The 22,376-nt window shown below is 41.3% G+C and overlaps 1 protein-coding gene across 2 annotated transcripts in view; it reads right to left on the bottom strand.

Annotated features, from left to right (window-relative positions):
* The window catches only part of hhat (hedgehog acyltransferase), a 226,048-nt gene that overhangs the window by 93,547 nt on the left and 110,125 nt on the right, over nt 1-22,376 (bottom strand). For both annotated transcript variants that reach the window (XM_059985793.1, XM_059985792.1), the window contains exon 10: nt 13,765-13,909. In XM_059985793.1, the coding sequence (XP_059841776.1) occupies nt 13,765-13,909 (145 nt within the window). The remainder of the gene's footprint in view (nt 1-13,764; nt 13,910-22,376) is intronic.

Raw genomic sequence — 22,376 nt, 5'->3', positions numbered from 1 at the left:
AACCACCCCCCCCCCCATTTAATTATTTATGGTCAGAGATTAAAAAGCACAAAGAATTTTGCAAAATTACTGAGACAAAACAGAGAATGGATCTTATTTTCTGCATTATATATGTAGTCCAACCTGCTTTGTTGAAGGGGATCAGGTGCAATAAGTACTCTGAGAATATGTTGCAATGAGGATATTTTATTACCAGTCTACATGATAGGTCGTGAGTTCGAGCCCCAGCCGAGGTAGCGTGTTGTATCCTTGAGCAAGGCACTTAACCACACATTGCTCCAGTCCCAGCTGAAAATGGGTAACAGCAAAATGCTGGGGGTTAACCTCACGATAGACTGGCGTCCTATCCGGGGTGGGGGGTCGGGGGTAGTCTCATACTCTCGGTCACTTCACGCCACGGAATAAGACTTGGGACAAACTTTAACTTTTTGCCACATGATGAAAAGGCCACATAACAGTGAATTGGTCAATAGTGATTGGGATTCTAACAGGACTTGATGTGAGAAATGTCATGTGAATTGAGGCAGTGTAATTTATTCAAAGCTGGCCACTCATTGCATGGGTATAGATGATTCAGAACAAATGGCTCATCAGATTTAGTGGCTGGCTACAAAAGTACACTGCAAATCTCTGAGCAAAGTATTGATTGTTTCATGGGATTTCTTGTCCTGGGGCTGCTCAATATGGAGCTCAATGGCCAAGAGAGATCAGAAGATACAACTTCACCTATCCCCTAGTGACCACATCCTTTAACTTATCAGATAAACATATATGCCTGCTTCTCACTTTTCAATAGCTGTATCCAATCTTCTCTCCCATTGCCCAAGGTGCACTTTTCCTGTCAGTTGTCCACAAAGCACTTCCGGCGCCTGCTCACCAATCCCCTTCTCTCTGTATTGACCATCTTCCCTTCAGTACTGATGCAGGGTTTTGACTTCTCCCCCCCACCTCTGATGTTGTTAGCCTGTTGAGTTCCTTAAGCAGATTGTTTGTTCCTCGATAGCCAGAATAGGGAAGTTCAATAGAAACCTCCTTACATTCTTTACAATTGTCTTCACAATACAGTGTTCCACACAAGCTGCTTAAAAATACATAATTTCCATTAAGATTGGTCCTTTAACTGGACAATTTTTCACTATGTTTACAACTTGCATAAACTGAGTTTCATACTTGAGAGAATCTCAAGATCCATTTTATAAGCAATAAGCTATTATGGCATTCTGCTACCGTACGATCAAACAAGGTCCTCCTCAGCTGATTAATTAATTGGAATGGTAGAGTACTCCTTATTGCTTTTAAAACTTTTTATTAATTTTCAAACAGAACATAGAAAAAATACAGAGAGCTTGAGAGTACATAATTAATAACGCCAGAATACAAATGCAGTTGATAACGCAGATATAACAACCTCCCGAACTCATACTGTATTTGCCTAAAATAAAACAGAGAAAAACTAACAGAAGAATTCTCTACAGCACCAACTTAACCCTAAGACCCAATATGAATTAATTCCTGAAAGGTGCCAAAAAATTGTCATGAAGATCAGCAATAACTGGGCCTTTTTGCAGTTATTTCAGAAGGTAGTGCCTCAGCCAAGGCAAATGATATTTTGAGCACTTTTAAGGACTGCTGGCTTCTGGTTTTTACGAGCTGTTTTGGCATCAGGGCACAATAATGACAAATGCACAAATGAAAACAACACCCCAGTCATTTAAAGTCCTAATTCGTCTTTGAAAATTCTGGCTCTACCAATTAAACAAGATTCCTTTGGGTTCAATATAGGAAGTCCACTGGACATTATGGAAACTGTGCTCACAACACTGTAACATTGTCACAGAGTCTTTTCAGCTGCGAGATTGCATCACCAATCACACTAGTGTACGTGCACAACTGACGACTAGGCTGTGGAGTCTGGTTCTCATGAGATCAATTAAATTGCCTTTACATACATTTCAAAGAAAGCCTCTTTCTTACGACACAGCTAGTGATCCTCACACATTGCCAATAATGGTGTCTTACATTGATCTTCTATCTTGAGCAAACAAGATTACCTCTTGATCTATTCTCTCAGCCCATTGGGCCAAGGAATTCCTCTGTTGCAAAGTTATAAAGGATGGAAACAATGACATATATGACTATACAAATTATGAGCAAGAGTTGGGCACTCAAGTCCCCAGCCTAGTCATCCATTCAGTTAAATCATGAATCATCTGACTGCAACCAGCCTACCTTTAATAACCCATCTCCCCTTAGCTTATCAAAGGTTGATGTACCTTGAATTAAAAGTATTCAACTCTACATTTATCATCCCTCAAGGAAGAGAATTTCAAAGAACCATGACTCCCAGTAAACATTACACACCCTTTCAATCTTAAATTAGCCACCCACAAAAGGAAACATATCCTTACTATTAAGAAAGATTCCACAGGGCCATACATTTCAAAGAGTGAAACACGTTTTGACAGGCTGGATGCAGAGAGGCTCACAGTCACAGAATATGGTGTCGGACATTCAGGATTCTGGCAGAACATGGAACCATACAGCACAAACACAAGAGATTCTGCAGATGCTAGAATTCCAGCATAACACACACCAAATGCTGGAAGAGCTCTGCAGATCAGGCAGTATCTATGAAAGTGAATAAATAGTCAATGTTTTGGGCCAGGACCCTTCATCAGGATTGCAAAGGATGGTGGAAGGCGCCAGAATAAAAAGGTGTGTGAGGGGAAAGGGGGCAGGCTAAAAGGTGATAGGTGAAGACAGGTGGTTGAGAAAGGTAAAGAGCTGGAGAAGGCAGCATCTGACAAGAGCGGAGAGTGGACCATGGGAGAAAAAGAAGAAGGGGCACCAGGAGGAGGTGATAGGCAGGTAAGGAAAACAGGCAAGAGGCCAGAGTGGGGAATAGATGAGGGAAGTGGGAGGGAATTAAAAGAGAAACAAAAATTACCAAAAGAAATCAATGTTCATGCCATTAACTTGGAGAGTACCTAGCTGGAATATGAAGTGTTGTTCCTCCACCCCGAAAGTGGCCTCAGCATGGCAGAAGAGGAGGCCATGGACTGACATTTCAGAACAGGAATGGGGATAGGAATCAAAATGGTTGGCCAGCAGGGAATTCTGCTTTTGGCAGATGGAGTAGAGATGCTTGACAGAGTGGACCCCATTTTCCATCTGGCCGCACTAATGTAGAGGAGGCTTCATCAGGAGCACTAGATACAATAGACAACCCCAGCAGATTTACAGGTGAAGTCTTACCTCACCTGGAAGGACTGTTTGGGGTGCTGAGTAGAGGTGAGGTAGGAAGTGAATGGGCAGGTGTAGGGAAATGTGCCAGGAGGGAGATTAGTGGGTCGGGATGATTGGACACGTGAGTCACAGAGGGAGTTATCCCTGCAGAAAGTGGAGATGGGGAGAATATAAAAATGTGATTGGTGGTAGGATCCCATGGAAGATTGTGGAATTTGTGGAGAATGATGTGTTTAATTGGAGGCTCATGTGGTGATAGGTGAAGATAAGAGGACCTCTACCTTTTTAAGGCAGTGCGAAGAAGGGGTTAACAAGGATATCCGGGAAATGGAGGAGATGCAGATGAGGGCAGCATCAATGGAGGAAGGGACAGTACAGGCACTTTGGCCTACAGTGTTGTGCCAACCATTTAACCTGCTCTAAGATCAATCTAACCCTTCACTCCCACAGACTGCCTATTACTCAATCATCCACATACCTACCTAAGAATCTCATAAGAGTTCTGAATGTACCTGCCTCTACCACCACTCCTGGCAGTGTTCCACGTACATACCAATGTAACTGTAAAAGTAAACAAACTTGCTGTGACAGCCCCTTGAAACTTACCTCCAATCACTTTAAAATTATGCCCACTCATATTAGCCACTATCACCCTGGGAAAAAGGCACTGGCTGTCCAGTCTATCTATGCTTTATTTTCTTATACACCTCCGTCAAGTCAACTTTCATCCCCCGTCGCTCCAAAGGGAAAAGCAATAGCTCACTCAACCTATACTCATGCGACATGGCAGCATCCTGGTAAATCACCTCTCTAATGCTTCCACCTCCTTCCTGTAATGAGTTGATCAGAACTGAAAATAATACTCCATGTAGTCCAACCAGAGTTTTATGGAACTGCAATATTATGTTGCAGCTCTTGATCTCAATCCTCTGACTAATGAAAGCAAACAAAACAATACACCTTCTTAATAAACTTATCAACTTGTGCAGCAGCTTTGAAGGATCTATGCGTGTGGACCCCAATTTCCCTCTCATCCTCCCCTCACTGCTAGGAATCCTCCCTTCAAGTATGACATTCCAAAGTGAATCTCTTCACACTTCATCAATGTGAGCAACTTGGTCCCTCAGAACCTGGAGAGTTCTCTGCCACGAAAGGAGTCCAAGTTGCTAAAAATATTTGGAGGTAGATAGATTTCTAAACACAAAAGGCATCCCAGGGTATGGTGAGACAGCAGGACATGGTATCCAGTGAGATCATACTGGGAGTTGAATAGTATATCCCAGTCCTTGGTTTCTTATGTTTAAGAAATATAATCACTATTATGATGTGGAAAAACACAGCAGCTAATTTGAACACAGCAAACGTTTAAAAAAACTGCTCTATCATTTAGTTTTATTGATTTAGAGGTAAATATTATTCAGGATACCTGGCTAACCTTTTTGCTCTTTTTCATAGGATCAGGGAATCTCGCACTTATGCACAAATACAGATGGGACAGCAGATTGCCATCTCATGAACGAATTAGTGTGAACATTATTGCCTTACAACAGTTTACATTCATGTCAGCTACCTCTTGATTTGTCAGCTTTTAGAGCTGTGACAGATTTGTTTTGAATGATTTGACATTTTTTTCTATTTCGTAAAGTGTTCTGTAAATTGCACTGAAGTTCACAACTAGGCTACGGCTCCCAAAAGCTCCTGTCAAATTTCCAGTGTCAGTTACTCAGCCTTTGAATGTTTCTGAGAATTAACATCTGAGGCAAGTGCAAAGACAAATTTCAATGTCAGAAGCTTAGTTCATTTTTGGGTCTAGGATTAAACGCTATCATCAATGAAATGACAACTATTACAGGCATCGTTATCAAAGATCTTTACTGCAAGAGAAATAAGACCCTGATGGGGGTTACAGTATATTCAGGCCATTGAAATGTGGGCAGAACATGGGGTAGAAAAATGTCAACAGGAGACAGAAAAGGCATGTAAAAAAGGGCAATGTTACAATGGTCATGGGAAATTTCAATATGCAGGTAGAGTGGGAAAATCAGGTTGGTGCTGGATCTCAAGAGAAATAATTTGTAGAATTCTTTAGAGCAGCGGGGTCAAGCCCACGAGGGAAAAACCAATTTTGGATTGGGTGCTATATAATGAAACTAATTTGCTTTGGGCGCTAAAGGTAACGGAACCCTTAGGAGGTAGTGATCATGATATGATTGAACTCACCTTACAGTTGAGAGGGAGAAGCTAAAATTGGTGTATCAATATTTCAGTGGAATAAATGGAACAATAGAGGCATGAAAGAGTTTCTGGCCAAGTTGATTGGAAGGTGACAATAGCAGGGATGACAATAGAACAGCAGTCATTGGAGTTTCTGGGAGTAATCTGGAAATCACTCAAGGAAGAAGAAACATTCTAAAGGGAGGACAGGGCAATCGTGGCTGACAAGGGAAGTCAAATACAACATCAAAATAAAAGATAGGGCAGACAACATAGCAAAAATTAGTGGGAAGCTAGAAGATTGGGAAGCTTTTAAAAACAAACAGAGGGCAATTAAAAAAAACAATGAGAGATAAGATGAAATGTTAAAGTAAGCTAGCCAATAATACAAAAGAGGACATCTCCATAGCCATCTGTGGCAACAAATTCCACAGATTCACCACCCAGTGGCCGAAGAAATTACTCCCCATCTCAGTTCTAAAGGACAACTTTCCTGCACTATGGCTACCAAGTCTCTTTGCACTTCTGATTTCTGAATTTGCTCTCCGTTTAGAAAATAGTGTACACCTTTATTCCTTTGACCAACGTGCATGACCATACATTTTCCTACATTACACTGTACTCTTATCTGCCACTTCTTTGTCCATTATCTTAATCTGTCCCTCTGCAGACCCCCAATCCTCAACACTACCTTCTCCATCACCTATCTTTATATCAACTGCATACTTGCCCACAAAGATATCAATTCCATTACCTGTATTATTAATGTGTCACTTGAAAAGTAGCAGACCCAACACCCTCACCTGCGAACGCTAGTCACTGGCAGCGAACCAAAAAAAGGCCCTGCTCATTCCTATTCTTTTCTTCTGCCAATCACCCAATCTTTTGTCCAGCCTAGTATCTTTCCTGCATCACCATGGCCTCTTATCTTGTTTAGGAGTCTCATGTGTGGCACCTTGCCAAAGGCCTTCTTAAAACCTAAGGAGACAACATCCTCTGACTATTCTTTATCTATCCTGCCTGCTATTTCCAAAAATGATTCAATTATCAGAGTACAGAGGACATTCTTTGTATAACTTAATTGACTACAACAAATACTCAATACAACAATAGTCAACAAAACAGTATTGTGCATAAAAACATATTTGCTCACATAATTACTTTGATTGATATTTTCAATAGCACTAGACCGAACTTAGGATATTGAAGAAAAGGAGTTGGTGACTGGTTGAAGTGGGGTGGGTTTCAACCTGGTAACATTTAGGCATGATCACAAGCCTCCAAATCATTCGATGCGGTTATGAGTTCTACCTCAATACCCAATGCTGTCTGTTGACCATATGACCCTAAGATTTAGGCCCATTTGGCCCATCAGGTCTGCTCTGCTATTCAATCATGGGCTGATCCACTTCAACCAGTTATCCCCACTCTCTTGCCTTCACCCCATACCCTTTGATGTCCTGGCTAATCAATAACCTATCCATCTCTGCCTTAAATACACCCAAACCCTTGACCTCCACAGCCACTCGTGGCAACAAATTCCACAGATTTACCACCCTCTGACTAAAGTTCTAAAAGGACGTGCTTCAATCCTGACATCAAGCCCTTTTTAACTTAATCAAGTTAGAAAAGATTTCTCAACAGACACAAATATGGCCTCAACAATTATGCTGCCAATCCCCAAGAACTAAATAACTTTTGTTGGATTGGTGTAAACAGTTCTGGATAAAATACTGGCTAAGGATAGATACAAGTTATTAATTTTGATTATTGAATGGAAAAAAACTACTTTAAAATGTTTTTCAGGATGCAGAGCCAGCATTTAATGCCCTCCCTTAATAGCCCTCATGAAAGAAATGGCAAGCTTCCCTTTGCAGTTGTATTCTTTCTGGTGAATATGCTCTCATGTTAGAGTTTGGTCGATGTTCCACGATTTAGGTCTGACACAAATGAAGGAATAATTATACGTTTCTAAGTCATACAGGAAATAGCACTAGTGATGATTAACAAAAGAAAATCTGCAGATGCTGGAAATCCGAGCAACACACACAAAATGCTGGAAGAACTCAGCAGGCCAGGCTGCATCTATGGAAAAGAATACAGTCGACGTTTCGGGCTGAGACCCTTCATCAGGACTGGAGAAAAAAAGATGAGAAGTAAATTTAAAAGGTGGGGGAGGGAAGAGAGAAAAACATAAGGTGATATGTAAAACCAAGGGGGGAGGAATGAAATCAAGATCTGGGAAGTTAGTTGGTGAAAGAGATACAGGGCTAGAGAATGGGGAGTCTGATTGGAGAGGACAGAAGGCCAAGGAGGAAAGAAAAGCACGGCGGAGCACCAGAGGGAGGCAATGAGGTGAGAGAGAGGGAAAAGGGATGGGTTATGGTGAAGGGGTGGGGGGCATAACCGGAAGTTCGAGAAATCAATGTTCATGCCATCAGTTGGAGGCTACCCAGGCTCAAGGTGTTGTTTCTCCAGCCAGAGTATGGCCTAATCATGATGGTAGAGGAAGTCATAGATTGACATACAGGAATGGGAGTGGGAAGTGGGATTAAAATGGGTGGCTACTGGGAGATCCCACTTCTTCTGGCTGACAGAGCAAAGGTGCTCGCCAAAACTGTCTCCCAATCTATGTCGGGTATCACCGATATACAGGAGCACCGGACACAGTATATGTCCCCAACAGATTCATGGGTGAAGTGTTGCCTCACCTGTTTGGGGCCCTGAATGAATAACCCTTTATACTTTCCAATGGGAAGTAGGAGCCATGGTGATTAATAATTACTCATTTTGTAGACGACATACACTACAGCCACAAACAATGCAGAAGCGTTAACTGATAATAGTACTAGTCAATGTCAAAGACAGATGGTAAGATTCAACGTTATTGAGAACTGTCATTGGCTAGCACTTGTACTGTGTATTCTACTTGCCAATTTTCAGGGCATGACTAAATGTTGTCTCTACATGGATCATGGACTGAAGCATTGCAATTGGAATTGAATATAGGATAAGAACTAGTGATGTTTGCCAATTAATGCACAATTGAAGCTGTAAGATTATTGACAAAGCAGTTGCAGATGGTTGCATCTAGGACACTGCTCTGAGCCACTCCTTCAGTATTGTCCTGGGACTAGGCTCAACAATCACCAGCATCTTCCACTGTGTATTCCAACCACTGGAGAGCCTCCTCCTTGATGTCTATGACTTCAGTTTGACAAGGCCACTTGGAAATACAGTCATATGCAACCAAGAGCCGTCACTCTCATCTCGAATGTAATGTTTTTGTTCATGTTTGAACCAAAGCTATCAGGAGGTTTATAGAGAAGTGGTCATAGCAAAAACAAACTGGGCATCAAGTGTGCAGGTTAGCTGTGACCAAAGGCCACTTGTATGGTTCAGCTGATAACATCTTCCACATGCATCGTAATTCCCAGGTTAGCGATCAGTACAGTACAGTCCCTTCAGCCCACGATGCTGTGCTGACCTATATACACCTACCCATTATGAATCTTACAGAGCCCATAACCCTCCATTTTCCCTACACCCATGTGCCCAAAGAGCCTTTAAAAGAGTTCCTATTGTATCAGCCTCTACCACCACCGTCAGAACCCATCAGCCTGTTAAAAAAATAAAACTACCTTTGACATCTCCATGAAACTTCCCTCCACTCACTTTAAAGGGATGACTGTCATTCCAAAGAGAAAAGCTGTATGCCTCTCAACCTTTCTTGATAAGACATTTTCGCCACTCTCCTCTTCACTACCTTTTAAGCTCCCAGATCTTTCCTACAATGAGACAATCACAACTGAACACAATACTCAAAGTGTGGTCGAACCAGAGTTTTATAGCATTTTCATGTTAAGTTCAAGTTACGTGAAATTTGTTAACTTAGTAGCAGCAGTTCAATGCAATACATAATATAGAAAAATATAAATAATAAATAAGTACATCTTACTCAGTATAATTTATACAGTATACATATATTCAATAGATTAAAAATTATGCAAAAAGCAGAAATACTATATATTTTAAAAAAGTGAGGTAGTGTCGAATGGTTCAATATCCATTTAGGAATCAGATGGCAGAGGGGAAGAAACTGTTCCTGAATCGCTGAATGTATGCCTTCAGACTCCTGTACCTCCTACCTGGTGGTAACAGTGAGAAAAGGGCATGCCCTGGGTGCTGGAGGTCCTTAATCATGGACATTGCCCTTCTGAGATACCACTCCTTGAAGATGTCCTGGGTACTTTGTCGGCTAGTACCCAAGAAAGGGCAGCCAAAGAGAACTGCGCTCCTCCAGGGCCAAGGTGCAAACACAGTACCAACAGTCACACACAGCACATATAATTACAACAGCAGAAAAACAGTCACAAAAAGCATAATATACCCACATCCCTGAGTGGCTCAGTCCCCCAACCAATGAGGGCCAGCACTCCTTAGGCCTTCTCAACCATCCTGTCGACTTGCATGATAACTTTGAGGGATCTATCAACTTGGACCCCAAGACTCCTCTGTTCCTCAACACTGCTAGGAATCCTGCCATTAACCTTCTACTTAGCCTTCAAGTTTGACCTTCCACAGTGTAGCACTTAAAACTTTTCTACATAGAATTCCATCTGCCACATCTCTGCACAACTATTCATCCGATCTCTATCCTGTCGGAACTGAAGACAAACTTTTTTTGTACTCATAACACCTACAATCTCCAAGTCATCGGCAAGCCTACTAGCCTACCCTTCCACTTCATTTATAACGATCACAAAGAGCCGGAGTTTCAGAACAGATCCTGTGGAACACCAGTGGTCACCAACTTTCAGGCAGAATTACTAGTGCACCCTGCCATCTGTGGACAAGCTGACTGTGAATCCACACAGCCAAGTTTCTATGGATCACATGCCTCAACTTTCTGGATGAGCCCACCATGGAGATCCTGGCCTTTCGCCTTACTAAAATTAAAATCTATATACAGTACACCACTTCATTAATTTGTTTTAAGGATCATTTGTCATCCTCAAACACCTCAATTGGGCTCATGAGGCATTACCTGCAAACCACAAAGCCATGCTGACTATCGCTTATAAGACTATGCTTCTCCAGATGCTCGTAAATACTGTTTCTAAGAATTCTCTCCAATAGATTGCTCACCACTGAAGTAAGACTCGCTGGTCAATAATTTCCATTCCTATTTATTCCTATTTCCTTTCTTAAACAAGACCCTACCAATTAAACCTTTTTCAAGTGGTGGAGTTTTTTTTTTAAAGTACTGCTTTGACAATTTAATGATCCCTTCATTTCTGGAGTGGAGTGGGAGTTATGGAAAGAGGGGGAGAGACAGCAACTGAACTAAAAACCTAATTGAATTCAATTCAAGTTTAACTCTCATTCAACCATATGTAGATACCCATGAATACAGCCAAATGAGATAGCACAACATGAGACGGGGTCAAGGTGCAAAACACAGTACCAAAAGTCACATATTGCACAAAGCACACACAAGATAGCAAGCACAAATGGTATCACAACCACACAATGAAACAGTCCGACTACCAGCACCATCAATCCACAGTCGACCACAATAAGCAAATACTGCAGGGCAGCAGCAACATTGCACACACCGGTCCAATGCATTCCCCCCCCCCCCCCACACGACACCACGGCCTGAGGCCCAATCCTCACACATACAAGAAAACAAGCACATACAGAGTATCAGAAAAAACACGACGACACAGAATATGCATGTATATCAGTCAACCACAATGGAATGCACTAGCCCCAACTCATGCCAGGCAACACCATGGCCTCAGGCTCAGTCTTCGCATATACAAGCACAAATAGAAAATGAGTAAAATACAAATAACAAAATATACAATATATGTATATAGTCTGGACTCTTCAGTCTATGGAAATCTTCAGTTAACCACAACTGAGCTACGCTGCCCCCAGTGGAGTGCACCGGCTCAAATGCCAGCACATCCAAAACTTTAGATAACTTTTTGAAATAACTTTCAAAAGAAGTTTCATGTTAAACAGCAGTTAACAGGCAACATTTTATATGTATAATATTTAAGCCTTTAAACCTTACATCTATGCTTTACTACAGTGGTCCGCGGCCTGATGGTTGGGGACCACTGCTTCTATTTCAAGATTTCTTATCTAGAAGAGTATGTTACAGATTTTAGAAAAGTGACCATCCATGCACAAGCAATTTATAACTGAAGTGTCATGGGTCTCCGACATTATGAAACATGCTGTTTAAAAAGAAATTTCTCCTTTCCAAAATCCATGGCAACTGTCCAGATATTTATGTATATAACATTATCATTTCAGTGAACTCAATAAGTTTAGCATTAAAATATATCAACTACTTTAAAACGTTGAAACAATGTTGAAGTTAAGATGATAGATCAGAACAGCATGAACAGCAGAGCTAATGAACCAATGTCAAATGGTGGGAAGATTACTGGATTGCTGGCAATTCAATCTCTCTGAAAATCCAGGAGATGCTATGTCCCACTTCACACTTAGTCACATTCATAAATAACTTCCACTTACCTCAAAAGCAAAACATTTGAATGACAGCGTCTGCCATGCTTAATTGATTTGCTTAAGATGCCGCAACCATTTGATCACTGTTGAGAGGATTGCATTTAGTACTAAACTAATTCCCGGAACTTCATTGGACCTGTTACATTGCCATCAGCTGGATGATATACTACCACATGCAGCATTTGTAAGTTAACGTTTTGGTAACAATATCCATAAGTAGAAAAGATACTGCAATTGAGAAGCTTTTTGTTAAAAAAAAATTCACAAAAATTTGATTATTGACCAAAGTAATTCAGTCATCTGCTCGAATGTAGACTTCATTTTACTACTAGCTATATCCACTTTGCATTGGTAACAAATTAATATTCAGTAGATTATTCTGTAGCTAAACAATCAATCATCTAGAAAATGCAATTGTAGCAGTAGAGTGAGTTATTGCACTCTTCAGCTACAATCACATTATACACGTTCTCTAAAGAGTATTTCCAAACTGCTGTGATCACATATCCCTTATTCACATTGCTCAATGATCAATGAATACTATTCGACTATCACTAACCAAAATAAAATGAGACATTTGGAGCTCTCTAGCCTGAGATTTGGCACTCTTACCCAGTAAAAATATACAAAAATATGGGATTATGCCATGATGGATGGAGTTGAGAAGAGGAGCAATTACCTACTTGAATGACAGAGTGAACCATTCCTCCTACTTATGGTTTGATATCTCAAATACATTTTACATTGACCAGCATTTTAGAAACACATCCAAAGAGCAAAAGATCCCTATAAAACAACTTCAGTTCAACAATCCTCTATACAAGTGTTCTTTTAAATATTTGGTCCTATACAGAAGCAGAACAAAAAAAATGGAAACAGCAAACAAACAACCATTACAATTGAGAGTGCTCCGACTGGCTGCATCACTGCCTGGTATGGGAACTGTACTTCCCTCAATCGCAGGACTCTGCAGAGAGTGGTGCAGACAGCCCAGTGTATCCACGGATGTGAACTTTCCACTATTCAGGACATTTACAGTGAAAGGTGCATAAAAAGGGCCCAAAGGATCATTTGGGACCCAAGTCACCCCAATAACAACTGTTTCAGCTGTCACTATCCGGGAAACAGTACCGCAGCATTAAAAGCCAGGACCAACAGGCTTCGAGACAGCTTCTTCCACCAGGTCATCAGACTGATTAACTCACGCTGACACAATTGTATTTCGAAGCTATAATGACTGCTCTGTTGTACATCTTACCGTACATACTATTTATTACAAATTATTATAATTGACACATTGCACATTCAGACAGAGACATAACAAAGATTTTTACTGCTCATGTATGTGAAGGATTTAAGAAATAAAGCCAAATTATCAAGAAATTGAAATTATATATCTGCTTAGAATAAAACTTAATAGCTGAAAATATTCAATCAATAATTCCATCAACTTTTCTCGCACCCTTTTTGGTATGTGCTGTTTGCATTGTAAGACTAATTTAAAAATCTTATTGTTTAACTGTTTGATGCAAATTAGCTGAATCTAAGAAAGACTATCAATGTTCTCTGCTTTAATAACATGTTTAGAGCTAACAATTATGATCAAAAAGCATATAACACCCTTTCCTCCAAATAATTAACACAGGTCTTCTACTGTATCAATACATTTGGAATTAATTATTTCCGAATTGAAGTCCCCTTTAGCTTAAGAAAACAAAATGTCTTAGCAAATACCACTTCTTTGGTTCTGGTTACCTTGTATGAATGTTCTGTTCCAATAGATCTTCCCCACTTCATTGCCACAAAGAAATACCAAATTGGATAATATGAGTAGGGTAGTAGCAACACTTCCCAAGACTCCATGAGCTCGACGCTGCATTCTGCTTGATAAAAATCTTCCCTTAAGACAAACAAACATTAAAACAATGAGAAATCAGGGTTCAGCCATCCTTAGTCATTTTCTCATACATTTTCCACTCAGAATCTATTCCAAATCAATATTTTCCCTCCATCTAGCCAACTGATTTAAATTTCAAGCTGATTCATTCATACTTTATTCTTTTATTCATCCATTATGTTGGTCCAGCCTTTTTAAATTTTGTTAGTCTACTAGTGTACCACTGGGTTAATTTTACAATCTCACTTAATTTTGTGAGCAGTGACAGAGAAAATCCATTGTTACGAACGTGCCACAACTCTGAGGGGCCGAAGGGTACAAAGTAGCCCCCTCCTTTTTGAGAATCGCAAGATCGCTACTAATTCGGGTCTGGGATCCAGGAAATGATAGAGAGACACACAGAATCCTCAAGGTTTGGAATGTGTCCTGGGCCTCCGAGAGACAAAGCCACGGATAGTGGCCATTATCTCTTGGAGACGGTTTGTGTATTGAGTACTGTACTTTTCATTGAAGCCCACAGGCAATGACCAGAGTGGGCTGGTTGAGGGATTGCATCATCCCAACCTGATTGACATCTGAGACCCCGTGAGTAAGGATAAAAGAGGGTCTGGGGAACAACCCCTTCAGACGCACCAGGAGAAACGCTAGAAATCCTGTGACAGCGTTTAATAGCGACAGCCGGTGGAGACTCGTGTGTGTGTGTGTGTCCATCCTTGCCCGGATGACGAGTGTTCCACGGAACGGCTTAGCTAAAGGACCGACTACCAAAAACGGAACTCTCGAAGGATCGACATCATAAAAAGGACAAGCTGGCAAGTTTAAAACATCTCTCTCTTGACTCCAACCAACAGCTGCAGCCTGAATGAGCTAGTGACTTTTATATTTCCATCGGACAATACGTTATCCCCTAGACAACGATAAGAGCTATTTCTTATTGATTATTATTATACCCGCACTTTTAGATTTAGTATTGACGAAGTATATTATCCGTATGTTTGCATTGATATTATTTTTGTGTATTTTTATCAATAAATACTGTTAAAATATTACCATCAGACTTCAACAGACCTCTCTATCTTTGCTGGTAAGTGACCTAGTTACGGGGCTCGTAACACTATTATAATAGAGAAAACTGTTCCTGCCATTACATTCCAGCTTGACCGCCAGCTCAACATGAACACTGTCATAAGGAGAATACTAATATTTATAAAACTGGCAATTATGGCTCAAACATGGACTTAAATTCTTCTTTCATGCTTATTGATGAATCAAACATTGCATTCACAAAATTTATGCACTGCTGCCTCGGAACTAGATCCCAGGCAATTTTCATAGGCATTGCATTTCATATCAAGGACAAATAAGAAGAAACAAAGAAAAAAAAATGGACATTCTTGCTTTTGAAGAACCAGCACCTGGGTTCCAGTGAGCAGTTGCAAAATAGAAAATGCACAGTTCAGGTCCATGCTCCTCTCCTGAGCATGAAAGCTTGAACTGCGAATTTCGCATTCATCCTGAAACAGCAGGTGTTACTTCATTCAAAACCTGAACGTTGGAAATGGATGTAATGACCTCCCCATGGAAGCCAATAGCCAATGGGGAAGGTCGGTAGATGTTACTGAAACAGCACTTCACAGGAAGGAGGAGGGATAACGGTGCGTGGTTCCCTGGAGCAGACTTAGAACCAGAGAACATTACAGGCCTTTACAGAAACAGGCCTTTTGGCCCTTCTTGGCTGTGCCGAACCATTTTTCTGCCTAGTCCCACTGACCTGCACCTGGACCATATCCCTCCATACACCTCTCATCCACGTACCTGTCCAAGATTTTCTTAAATGTTAAAAATGAGCCCGCATTTACGACTTTATCTGGCAGCTCATTCCACACTCCCACCACTTGCTGTGTGAAGAAGCGCCCCCCCCCCCCAATTTCCCTTTAAACTTAATCCCCTTCACCCTTAACCCATGTCTCCCCTAGCCTCAGTGGAAAAAGCCTGCTTGCATTCACTCTATCTATACCAGGGGTCGGCAATGTTTACCACTGAAAGAGCCAATATGGACCCATTTCCCACAGAAAAGAAAACACTGGGAGCCACAAAACCCGTTTGACATTTAAAATGAAATAACACTGCATACAACGGTTTTTTTTTTGCCTTCATGCTATGTATAAACAAACTATAATGTGTTGCATTTATGAAATTGATGAACTCCTGCAGAGAAAACGAAATTACATTTCTGCATGCAACAAAAACATTTTGAACTCCGAAAAAAAGACGTTGGGTTGAAGGTTACTCCATAGTTAGCCTACCTTGGATCGAAGAATTAAAAGAAAGCGCGCACTGGCGGGTGTCAGGCATTGGCAGTGGTGATGTATATTAATAGCGATAAAAAACACGTTGTAGAGGTGTGCTACACGCAGCGCTAAAATAAAGACACTGCAGTCAAAGGTAACTTTATTCGAACTAAACAGCCTTGCTTTAAAGCCTCCCTCAACCCGTCCCCGTGGGTGCGGATGCTCCAAAAGACACGTACTCACAAACCCCCGTAGGCTATCTCCCTTAGCCGGAACGGTGGCTAATTGTGAGCCGGTTCGGATGTGCCAGGAAATGGGGTCTCCACAACGTTTTTAGATTGTACAAGATCACCATAATCTTCAAATTTCGAATTACATTTCAAAAACTAACAAACCACGGGGAGCCGCAGCACAGAACTGAAAGAGTCGCATGCAGCTCCGGAGCCGCGGGTTGCCGACCCCTGATCTATACCCATCATAATTTTATATACCTCTGTCAAATCTCCCTTCATTCTTCTGTGCTCCAGGGAATAAAGTCCTAACCTATACAACCTTTCTCTGTAACTCAGTTTCTCAAGTCCCTGTCAAATATGGAGCAGATCCAATAGTGCACCATGATTTGGTGGCACTAAGTCTCATCGTCAGAGCCTAGACTAGAGATCTAGGAGCACCACTCATCAGGTTATGGAAGACAGTCTTTACAAAGGCATGACAACACCTGATAAAAATTTCATAGGAGGTATTTTTGCAACATTAATACAATATCCTAGACCTTAAATCATGTGCATTTCCCTTCCTCTTTCAGCTTGACATGATCTTTTTATAGTGATATATTTACACAGGTTTTAAGGCATGACCTACTGATCCAAGAGGAGCTGCAATTGAAGTGTAAAGTATTAGGACAGCTCAAGCAGACTAAAAAGGTAAAATACAAGTGGAAGTATTAGAGGAGAGACAAGGAAAGCATTTCTCAGAGGGTAGCAAACATCTGGAACTCACTGTACTGTATTTATATACGTATTTGAAGAGTCATAACCTACAGGGCTATGAACCAAATGATTCTGAGGGAGCTGAGATTTGGCTGTAGAGCTTTTGGTCAACTGGCATTGACATGACGGCCCTTTAGCTATAAATATTCTATGATTAAACTTCAATAAGGATGATTGATAAGTTCATGGCCTAAGGCAGAAGGAGTCAATTTTAGAAAACTTAGCACATTTATTTTTCAACAGTTTGAGATTAATAACTCATCAGTTAATATCAGATATATATCAATATATCAATCACCCCCGTAAGTCATATACTTAAGTTCTTCAATAAGGATGATTGATAAGTTTGTGTCCTAAGGTAGAAGGACATGAGTTATTAACTTCAAACTTTCTGCATAATCACTCAGAGTTGACCTGCATGTGCATGTAATGAGAGCTGTATAACTCATCTCCTCCTACCTTAGGCCACAAACTTATCAATCACCCATCTGTGGACACTTTCTGGAGGTCCGTATGCTCCAAGACCACAGGACTAAGTGTGTAAATGTAGGAGACTATGTAGGGGACGATGTTGAAAAATAAATGTGCTAGGTTTTCTAAAATTGACCTCTTCTATCTTAGGACACAAATATTTCAATCACCCCTCATAAGTCATATACTCAAGTTTGTCATGTGTTTGTAATAAAAGAGACAATGAATTATGGCTGTAAATGCCTGGTCCAGTTTCCTAATGGTCATAAGAAAGTGCAAAACTCTGAGTAATTTACACATAAAAACACAACAGATGTGTGCACTTGTTTTCGTGCCGCCTGCCTGCTTGCCTTTTGATCGCTGCTGAAGGTGGAGTCTGTGAGCGGACTTGCACTGTGGTGGGCAGGTAAGCCTCTGTCTCGTCTGGTGCTCCTCTCTTCTGATGAATGTCAATGATATTGTAGGATGGTACGGTGGTTCTGCACTTATGGACTAGAATATTGCATTTATGGACTGTGTACTTTTCCAGACTTATGGTTTTCATATTGTGTTTTTTTTTTGACATCATCTGTTCCTTTCCTGTTTGGTTGTGTCAGGGGAGGGTGCTTGGGGGTTGATGTTCTGGCAGTTTTTATGCAGGGCAGGGGTTGTTCCTGTTCTGTTTCATGCAGGGAGAGGGGGGTTTTAGGAGGTTGATGCCGTTCTTTTTTTATATGGGGGAGTGGGAGGGTGGGTTTGATGTTCCTCTCTGAATGTCTTTCATGTTCTTTCTTTGCTTTGTGGCTATCTGGAGAAAAACAAATCTGGATACCTGCTTTGATAATAAATAAATGAACAGCATTTAATAATAGTATAGAACACATCGCTTACATATATTCCATTAACATGTTGAGATTAGGTTTACTGTCCCACATAAGAGATGATACTTTTTCAGGGCAATGCTTACTCAACAGCACTTTGGTGAGCTAGATATTTGTGCTCAAGTCTCTGGAATGGGAACTGAACCAACAACCTTCTGATAGTTGACAATACTATCCTAAGCCTACAGGATGCATGTGTAGCAAGCAGCTACTCCTGCTAATTCCATGGTACTGATTCTTACATCAAAATCAGCACAAATATGCAAAACAAACCACTTTAACCAGCACCAATGCACAACGAGTTACTTTAACACTCCCTTACTCATTAAATTCACAAAAAATGAATAATTTATCAAGTTTACTTTCCTTTCAAAGGCAGGCAATAGACTTGGATATTTTAAAACCACCTCAAGACTTCTAATTCATTAATGAGATTGATTTGATAATTTTCTAAAATCCTTAGTGTTCTGAACACATACAAGCCACCCCTGATAAGAGATTCTGGTCTTGCAGTCTTCCTTAAAAGTTGATTTTGTCCACAAGCCAGAAAATACACATTAAAAAATCATGTGATATCATAACCATAAGTAATAATGCATCAAAATAAGACAAGAATGATAAGAAAGTTTACTAAAAGTGCAGAAAGAATATTAGTTGAGCCATTTGTCAGAATGAACTTATAGCTTTTGAATTTATTCTAGAAGCTCATATGGATGCAACTCAAATATTCATAACACAGGGACTCCCTGGATAGGAATATACAATATGTCTTTTCTTCACATGTCCAGTAGAAATTTACTGAAAATTCACCATGACTGTAAATAAACAAAGAAAGAGCCTAACAAAGCTAATCCAAAATATCAAAGGTTCAAGATTGTTTAATGTCATTTCAAGTACACACAAGTATGAAGGAAAACTAAATAATTGCTACTTCGAATCTGATGCAGGACAAAAAAACCCCACAAAAAGATAAATAATACAATAATAAAAAGTAATAAATGTAAGTACATATCACATGTACACAAAGTGACATTAGGTACAGAGTGTGAGTACCTAAGATGACTGTGACAGGAAATGATAAAGTAATGGTGGTGGGGTGGGCTAGTGTGTGGAGGTTTTGACCTTTTCTGCTTGGAGAAAGTAACTGTTTTCGTGTCTGATGGTCCTGGTGTGGATGCTCTGCAGTCTCCTCCCTGATGGGAGAGGAACAAAGAGTCCATGAGCAGGGTGGGTGAGATGCCTCATGATATTGCTGGCCTATTTTCCAGCACCTTTCTGTTCACACGTCCCTGGTGGCAGGCAGGTCTGCTGGTGCCGCTGATACATTGGGCAAATTTTGACTACCTGCTGTCGAGCCCTCCTTTCCACAGCAGTGCAGTGTAGTAATGCAGCATGTTAGGATGCTCTCCGCTGTGCGTTTGTAGAAGGTCATAATGTGCACGGTCCAGCTGTCTTCAGCCTTCTCAGAAAGTAGAGGTATCGGTGAGCTTTCTTGATTGTGCAGGACGTATTCTGGGACCATGCGAGGTTGTGAGAAGTGCCCTCCCAGGCATTTGAAATGCCTCACAGTATCCACTACTGTGCCGCCAGTGTAGAGAGGTGTGAATTCTCCTTAAGTCAACTACCTTCTGTGCCTTGTTGACATTGAGGAAGAGGTTATTTACCTGGTACCAAACCTCAAAGCTCTCCCACCTCCTCTCTATAGGCTGTCTGACTGTTGCTAGTGATGAGCCCCACCACTGTCGTTCAGCTGTTGTTTTGTTCCTAACAATGCTCTTCCCAACTTACAAACTCTTATCAGAATTCCTGAAATTTTGGCAGCTACCTCACTACCAGCTGCTCGGGCCACAAGTCATATCACTCATCTTCAATGTACTAATGGGTCATGAGGAGGTAGATTCCGAGTTCAAAAGTTCATCTTTTAGTTTACAGGAGGTCTGCTGAATGATCTGATAACAATGGACTAGAAGCTGGCCTGAATCTGATTCAGGCTATGGGAGTTGGAGTAAAGCGAGAGTTATGGACAACGTCCAGGCAAGGATATAGTGGCAATATATAGTCAAACCCAGACAAGAGAGACCTTGGAAGTGAAGTCACTGGAGACACCCTGCTCAGTACAGATGAGATAGGAATAATGGAAGGATGCAAACACACCCAGGACAATTGCTTTGTTAACTCAAAGTGTCATGGGTTCTGACCTCGTAGTTTCGATTGATTTTAGCACCTCTATCCATAACTGCTAGTCAATCCTACACAAAAATAGCATTTATCTGTTTAGAATCAAGAACAGTGTAGTAGTGACAGGGGGCATGCTGTTCTCCTTGTGCACGTAAAATAAAGTATGTTTGAGTCGTAAGAGTGTGTGTGCTTTATTTTATCATCCGTGACGACAGTTACTTGACGATTCCACTAAGACGACTAGTCTGGGACAAAGAAATTCAGCCCTGATTGCCGATCAGATCTAAATCCTGGCTGCTCGTATTTGAGCAAGGGACTGAGTCTGCTGCTGCGTGGCGCAGTCAAGTTAAGCCAGCACCTTAGTTGCCAACACAGGAAAGCTGTAACATTAAATGGGGAATGCCACAGTCCAGACAGAGTGTCACTCGAGCACGTTAAAAAAGGAATGCCCTGGTCCGGGTCAGGTCCTGCAGGAAGCACAAGAATAAGTTTGGTCCTGCACGAATGATGAAGTCGCACTGGTCTGGTTTGGGTCCCGCAGGAAGAATCTGGTTTTAAAAAAAGTTAATTACAACATGTGGGCGTCTGTGTGCACCCTGAATGTGAAAATGAATCAAAGTTAAAGAAGGAAAAGGCACAGAAAGAAGAGACGCAAAGTACAATCACAAACAAGAGAAAACCTGCAGATGCTGGGAATCCAAGCAACACACACAAAATGCTGGAGGAACTCAGCAGGCCAGGCAGCATCTATGGGAAAGAGTACAGTCCATGTTTCAGGCTGAGACCCCTCATCAGGACTGCAAAAAAAGATGAAGACACGGAGTAAGAAAGTGTGTGGGGGGTGGGGGGGTTGGGAGAAAGAGGGGAGGAAGAAGTGTTTGAAAAGAAACACTGACACCAGAGTCTGAGAATGAACAAGATGACTATAACCTGCTATACCCCTGCTTTCCCCAGGCATGGTTTCAACAAGGCCCACGCCAAGTAATCCTCCTTCGATCACTTGGTGAGGCCAGTGTTAACCAGCACCCTGCCAAACATGACTGTTCCCAGTTGCCCAACGTGAGATGGGAGGTGGAGGGATGCAGAGGGCACGAGGGAAATGTTTATTTAAATGTACCTTGAACTGAAGCAGCAGGAGATCTAAGAAAATGTTTTCCTCGCGCAGTAGATTAGCATATTAAAAAAAGTGCCACTGGGTTATCGTGAATTGCTTTGAGCGGCTGGGAATACATTGTATTAAAATCCCACCTTCCAACTACATTGGGCCCTTTCTAGTTTGCCTGCCACTCAAACCAGTCCACTGATGATGCCATAGGCTTGGGCTCTCCATTTTGTCCCAGCTCGAAAACAATGCCTCAAGCACCAGGATGATGTTCACCGACTTCACTCATCCGTCAGAGGCTGTTGGATACTCTGTCCTCGTTGGGACCCAACACCCCTCTCCGTTACTGGATCTTGGACACCTTGATGGAAAGACTCGTGTCAGTCCAAGTTTGCAGCAACATCTCAAGCTCCATCATGCCGAGCTTCCACCTCCACCACAGACCACGATTACTTTAAGTAATAATCTGTTCCCAAACTGTACTTAAGAATTTGTACAAATTTAACTCTGCCCGTTGTAAAATGCCACCAATGTACAGTGCCTAAAAAAAGTATTCACCCCCCCCCCCCCCAGAAGTTT

This window comes from Hypanus sabinus, chromosome 12 (genome assembly GCF_030144855.1).
Source record: "Hypanus sabinus isolate sHypSab1 chromosome 12, sHypSab1.hap1, whole genome shotgun sequence".
Classification (NCBI taxonomy): domain Eukaryota; kingdom Metazoa; phylum Chordata; class Chondrichthyes; order Myliobatiformes; family Dasyatidae; genus Hypanus; species Hypanus sabinus.
This window is presented reverse-complemented; position numbering and strand designations above follow the sequence as displayed.